Below are 6,767 nucleotides of genomic sequence, written 5' to 3'. Positions count from 1 at the left end.
TCAGAAGAAAGGGGGGGATTTCTCGGAGAAAGGAAAGATGCCGAAGAAGATGGGGATCAACAGCAAGGCGGAGGAGGCGAGAGCCCGGCGGAGCGAGGCGGAGGTCGAGAGGAAGGAGCGAGCGGCGCGCGAGAAGGAAGAACAATACTGGAAAGAGGCGGAGGGCGCCAAGTCCAGATCCGCGAAGAAGCGCGAAGACGAGGCGGACAAGCGCGCGGAGGCCGCCGCGCGCAAGGCGGAGAACCGCCGGATCGCCGAGATGGAGCAGATCGAGCTCGACAAGGCTATGCGGAAGCCCGACAAGAAGGCCGGCCGCGTGTCCATCCCCGTTCCCAAAGTGACCGAGGCTGATCTTCAACGGCAGCGGGAGGAAGAACAGTTGAGGCTTCAGCGCGAGGCTGAGCTGGCTAGGAAGCGGCAGAGTCGGATGACCGCCGAGGAAGAGTACGAGAAGATGATTCTGGTGAGCAACACGAACAGAGACGAGTCTTTGATCGAGGCCCGCAGCGTCGAGGAGGCGATCGTGAAGATGTCTGTCGCGGAGTCTCCCGTTCTGGCCGATCGACATCCTGAGAGGAGGCTCAAGGCTTCTTTTAAGGTGAATTTAATTGCCTCAGTTGTGGCGTTTTCCTGATTCAGTTCATTGATTAATTTCGTTTTTTATAAACTGAGCTTTGATTACGAGCTTAATTTCAGTATTATTTTGTGCTTTCGTCAAAAAATTATGGTTGCTAAGATCAGTGAGATTGGGGAGCAAGTACAATGAAGTAGAGTGGAAACTTCCTGCGTCTTTTGGGCAAAAGAAACAATATTTGACGCTTCCAAAAAATTTGCGGTCTAAAAAATATTTTTTTTCCTAGTCTTTACTCTAATGTGTAAGTCTCTTCCATACAATGATTTTTGGCCTTCTGTGAGGGCCCTGACATTGGAGTTATATTAATATACAGAAATCATTCCAACTTGATTTCATCTGTTGTTCTTAACAAAGTAAACAAAATTTCTTTATAAAGAAATTAACTTGATTTCATGAAAACTATAATCTTAGGCATTTGAAGAGGCGGAGCTTCCCAAGCTGAAGGAGGAGAAACCGGGGCTTACCCTGACGCAGTACAGAGACATGATATGGAAACTCTGGCAGAGGTCTCCCGACAACCCCCTCAACAGCCAGGTATGATCATCTTTCTCCTATAATTCCCTAGTTTAACTGAAATTGAGCAATTTATTGGCTTTATTTGTCGCAGGTGGCCGCGGAGTGATGAAAAAATTTCCGCGTTTTTCTCTACTGAAATTAGTTTTTTTTGAATGAACACTACGATGAACTTAAATTGGCATGAAAATTTTCATGAGGATATGTGAAATCAGGAACAAACTATCACAGTGAGGATTTGTTGAAGAGAGTGAAATTGGTTTCTGGAGGTATCAAGAAGATAGTTTTATATTTTGCCATTTCATTTAGTACTAAAATTTGTTTTTAACATATTTATATCATCCAAAATTTTGACTTGTTTTTATCCAGCTAAAGAAATATCAATGACCAAAACTAGTTTACCTTCAATCACTCGTTAGAAACGAGTGATTGATCTACCCATAAATCAAGACATAAAAAGAATGGACTTAAAATACTATGGTCCATTGGCAAATAAAAATAGATACAGAACAGACAGATCCTTTATGGAGTACTAAATGTTTGTATGGAACCTCAGGTTTGCTCTATTTTTCCTTTTTGTAAATTAAGGCCATAACATATTAAGAACCAAAAATAATAAAGAAATTAACGAAAATTTCTGGCTTTATCAACTATTAAATGTACCAAAAGTTATTTTATAGAAATAGGTTGCTTAATTGTTCTTGAATGATATAACTAGAGAAACACTTAATACTAGATTGTGAATAGTTTATCCATTTAATGAGATTGATAACTATGTTTAAAATGACTTTATGAAGACAAACATATTGCATATTAGCTAAGTTGGACGTGATTCATCTAGGAAATTTAGGGGAAACGTAGAAGGATTTGTGATGGGAAATTCTCTCACCCTTTTAACTGCCACTATTGTTGACTATTCCACCATTCTCTTCCCTTTCCAATTTTCTTTCTGTCTCTCATTTCTATGACTTCCAAATTGACTTTTCTTCAACCACTCTCCCTCACCTTTCACCGTAACTTCCTCTACGTGAACCATCAATCTCTCTACTACTTTCTCTTAAAACTCTCGACGGTTTATTTTATTTGTAATTGCATGTTTCTTTTCCTTTAAAGGGCTATGAGCCTGCTTGTATGGACACTTTTGTTGAGAATTAATGTGAAGTTATTTGTAAGAAAAGAATGACTCCTTTGTGATTTTCTGGTGATAACGACAACGGAACGTCAATGGAATGTCTACGGCAGCTTCTCTTCTTCAACATTGTCAACTCTTCTTGGGTTCCTCCTTTCCCTTTCTCCATACTTTATCATCTCCATCATTTTCCTATCATCTTATCCCCATCATCCCCATCATTGAACACCCCCTTCATCTCAACCCATAATCTCCATCTAGTTCTCATTGTCTTCCTTCTTCTTAACTTCATCAATTCTCACGCCTTATCCCATCCACTGTGTAAATCATTTTCCACACTTCATCTCCACTCCTATCACATTACACATCAACATCTTCTTGTGCCAATCAAATTTCGCACTCCCTTTTATCCGCTTCCCACACCTTCTCATATCGTTATTCACATCCGCGCATGGAGCTTCAGATCAACAACATCAATCAAGGCCATTCAACATCGGAACATTCAAGCTATTGACTCTCGTCTCTGAGGTACCTTGTGACACCTTAACTTTGAGATAATTGTGGTTTATGATAATGGTTAATTTGCTCTGAGTGATTGTTTACTTTAGAATTTCCGTGTGCTAAACTTTGGTCGATCATTTCAAATCTCCTATTTCCATTAAGTTGGGAATTTCATAAGTATTACCAAAGTGTCTTTGTAAAACCCCTGCTCCATTGACTGAGTCCCCTCCTAAAGGATATAACCAAATTCAGATCACCCTCAAGAACACATGATTAATAATATAATTGTGTTAATTTATCAATTTCACGTATTCCATTGTCGTGTCCCACATCGATTTGTCTAGAAAGTGCCCTTATCATGAGTTACGGACTTATTAGGGTTACCAGCATTTTTTTCTGGGAAGAAAAAAGCAGGATTGAAACATGACTAAACCAAAATTATATCAACAATATTTAAAAAGTATAAGTATGAATCTGAGGAATGAAAATATAAACCTTTCGGATTATTATCGTCATTAAGTAGGATAAGGTAGAAAAAGAATAATATATGCCCTAAATGTGATGAATGATTGATGTTTCGGCTTCATAACTATTAAACAGAAAAAAAATGAAAAAAAAACTCATGTAGAAATTTCCAATCTAATTATCATTTTGTCATTCCATTTTTACCACCTCCTATAGTGATGAGCAAACCTTATATGACATTGTTATGAGAAAAGTTAATATCAATTGACATAGCAAATAAAGCCTGCAATTCTTGGAATGCCAGAGATAAATTCAGAGACCAATTGACATACCAGATGAAGTCATACGAGATTAAGTGATGGATCCATAGTATGTGGCTTTTTCTTTCACAAGCTTCATCTACACTAGTCTTCCAGGGGACTATTTCAAGAACAAAAGAATACTAAACTGTTTCTCTGAAGTTTTTTGACACTTTTAGTGGTGATATTTTCAACTGCTTGAAAACGGAGTGACTTACTCGTATTGATAAATCTGTTGGGATTTCTTGGTCATGAAATTGTGCCGTCACTGGGTTAACTTAGCATCAAGCTATGATGTTAATGCATGTGAGAGTGGGCAAGAACGTTTAAAATGATGAAAATTCTATCTACCTCAGAAAATAACTTACTACTAAATCATAAAAGGCCCTGCATAGAGAGCATGATCTCAATATCTCAGCTTTTTGTTAATAAACTAGATCGAGCATTAGATAGGATGGTGCTCACGGGAATAGTCTGATATCTATGAAATTGGCCCATGCTGTCCATCAGTATTTAATATTATAGATAATTTGAGAATAATATATAATATGATCCTCAATGATAAGATTTAAGCGCAACTTCCATGAACGAAAAGTGTACCTCTTCCGTGTGTTTTATATAAAAATAAATAAGGAAAATAGTTAAAGTCTAGTTCTCTGTTTTAATTAGAGAATGCCAAAATAATATTAATTTTCACCAAAAGGATGGATTAAGACCTTATGAATAATTTTTAGTAAGATGTACATGAATTGACCATCCAAAAGCACTCTGATGAGTGATAAATCCCAAATTTAAGAGTATTATGTTTCTGTGTGAATTTCTATGCAAGAATATATATGATAATAACAATAATTGTCCATTTAAACACTCTATTAATACCAAAAATGGTAAACAAGGGGTTGATCCAGGGAAGCAGATATTTAAATTTAGAATTTTTATAATGTTCCAAATGAAAGAAATGATTCTAAAAGTCAAAAATAGGTTTTTAGGATTTTATGGATTCGTGGATATTTTAAAAATTTTCTAGAATAATTTATATTCAATAAAAATGGTATGAAAATATTGAAAATATTAAAAAATTTTCTAATTTTGTTATGTTAGAAACAGCTAAGCTTATTTATATAGTGGAGAAATAAATTTATTTTTCAAAAGTTTTCATGAAATAGTTTCAAAGCAAAATAACAAGAATCGATTCAAACTACTTTTGGATATTTCTTTTTAATTTCCAGATAATGCTTAAATTTCAGTGGCAACAATGGGAGAAAAAAATCAGGTGCAAGTGCGGTATCAGGGCTGCCCGGGTCAGAGGGGATCTGCAAGCATCACACGTTTCCCTGACTAAGATCAAAGTTCTTGGAAAATTTGAGCTTTCCCGCAAAGTCCACCTGGGCGTTGCGGATGAGATGTAGTAAAGTCAGATTTTGGAGTTGCAGATAAACGCTGTTTTCATGAAATTTCTGAGAAATGAACTAGATACATATTTTAAACTTTAGAATTAGAAAATTACAGACTGAAAGTTTAGTAATTTTCGAAGTGTGTAGTATTCTGAAGATTACTGAAATGAGAATAAACACAGAAGAACTTTGATTAATGAGATATTATTTTGGAGTAGAGAGCTGCAAACATCATCCATTATGCCATTCATCACGGTGATGGATCCATAACGTGACAGTGAGGGATGACTTTTTTTGTCCCGTGATGGTGACTGTAACAGAATACCATGACCGATGACGTGACGGTGACGGAGGGTCTCGGACGTGTCATGTGAGGAGACGGAGGTCACCAATGACAAATGTGACAAAAATTTTAAAGCATGAAGAAAGTGGAAATTTTAAAAAATATTAAAATATTTAAAAAACATTATATAATATTATTTAATTCCAGATCATATATTTCTCAGACAGGACAATGAAGTGCCTTAAGTTTCTCAGACGAGTGACGCTTGACACAAATGTGACAGATTTTTCTAAAATGCTAGGACGCATGACCGAATGGGATTGGGAGACTTGAGAAACTTCTAGGTCATGTCCCCGTCCGTCACCAGACGTCATCCGTCCCGTCCCGTCCCGACGTACCGTTCCGTAATTCAGAGGTTAGATGCTCCGCCAGCGCTCGAGCCGACTCCTCGGCGAAGAACTTCTGCCGGAGGCGGACGTAGGGCGTAGCAATGGCCGCCAGCGGGTGGGCCGGTTTAGAGAAGGAGAACACCTCGTAGAACACCCGGCCCTCCTCGTCGCGCTCCACCGTGAACCGCTCCTCGCCGGCCTGCAACGGTCCGACCGGGTTCAGAAACGCGGTTCAAACTTTGAGGCGGTCGGGTTCGCCGGCACGGACCAGGAGGTGGCCGCGGAGGGTGCCGCTGCCGAACCCGAACCGGCCCTCCCGGTCCGCCACGTAGGCGACCCGGAGCGGCATGGCGAGCCACGGCAGCACCTCCTTCACGCACACGCAGAACCCGGTCCCCTGCTCCACCGCCGTATCCTGCTCCACGAACGCCCATCCCAGCCGGAAATGCCTGCCCATCATGATGATCATGGTCATGATGATGATGATGATGATGGTGATGAGGATGGTGATGGTGATGGGGGGTGACCGCCAGGAGAGCAGGGCGGATTTGGCGAGGCGGAAGGTGTCGGGGCCGGAGCCGAGGAGGACGCGGGAGCGGTTGACGTGGAAGCCGGCGGCGGAGAGGGCGGCGGGGTCGGCGGCGGCGGTGGCGCCGTGGAAGGCGGCGGGGTAGTTGAAGGCGCCGCCGCTGGCGTCGAGGCAGGCTCTCTGCTGCTCCCGCGATGGTGGGCCCCAGCTGATGAGAGGGAGCATCGTCGAGGATGATCTCAGTCTGGAGCTTTTGGGAGTGGTTTTTCTTCTACTTAGACAAGAAGATAAAGCAAGGGAACGGCAGCCGTCCAAGGCTACGGACGGGACGGTAATTTCGTCCGGCCCGTCCAGGAGTTCAGACAATTGACAGGACGAAGGATAGTACTATAGTGCAGGGAAGCGGAGGGCGGGAGGGGATGGTTTTTTCATCCCAGGACAAAAATATCGTCCCGTCCTCAAAGTTGGACGACAATTGAGATGGAAATTCATCCTGAAACCTCCGGTTGGGCCAGTTTCGTCCACTTGGATGAAAAAACCATCCCGTCCGCGTCCCTGCACTGATTTCAGACATCGGATGGGACGATCTTCGTCCTGCCCCGTCCATCGTCCATGTCCCGTGTGATCCTGA

General features: G+C 41.3%; 2 protein-coding genes across 2 annotated transcripts; one reads left to right on the top strand and one right to left on the bottom strand.

Annotated features, from left to right (window-relative positions):
* LOC144716831 (coiled-coil protein) lies at positions 1-1,375 on the top strand. Its single transcript, XM_078592082.1, has 3 exons — positions 1-598; positions 1,046-1,168; positions 1,242-1,375. Exons 1-3 carry the CDS (start codon positions 38-40, stop codon positions 1,254-1,256), a joined length of 699 nt encoding a protein of 232 aa, XP_078448208.1. The 5' UTR covers positions 1-37; the 3' UTR covers positions 1,257-1,375.
* Positions 1,376-5,390: 4,015 nt separating this feature from the next.
* LOC144716830 (outer envelope protein) lies at positions 5,391-6,416 on the bottom strand. The gene is made up of 3 exons (XM_078592081.1): positions 6,135-6,416; positions 5,876-6,056; positions 5,391-5,806 (listed from the first exon to the last, which is right to left on the bottom strand). Exons 1-3 carry the CDS (start codon positions 6,359-6,361, stop codon positions 5,579-5,581), a joined length of 636 nt encoding a protein of 211 aa, XP_078448207.1. The 5' UTR covers positions 6,362-6,416; the 3' UTR covers positions 5,391-5,578.
* Positions 6,417-6,767: the final 351 nt, after the last annotated feature.

This window comes from Wolffia australiana, chromosome 2 (assembly GCF_029677425.1).
Source record: "Wolffia australiana isolate 7733 chromosome 2, ASM2967742v1".
Classification (NCBI taxonomy): domain Eukaryota; kingdom Viridiplantae; phylum Streptophyta; class Magnoliopsida; order Alismatales; family Araceae; genus Wolffia; species Wolffia australiana.
This window is presented reverse-complemented; position numbering and strand designations above follow the sequence as displayed.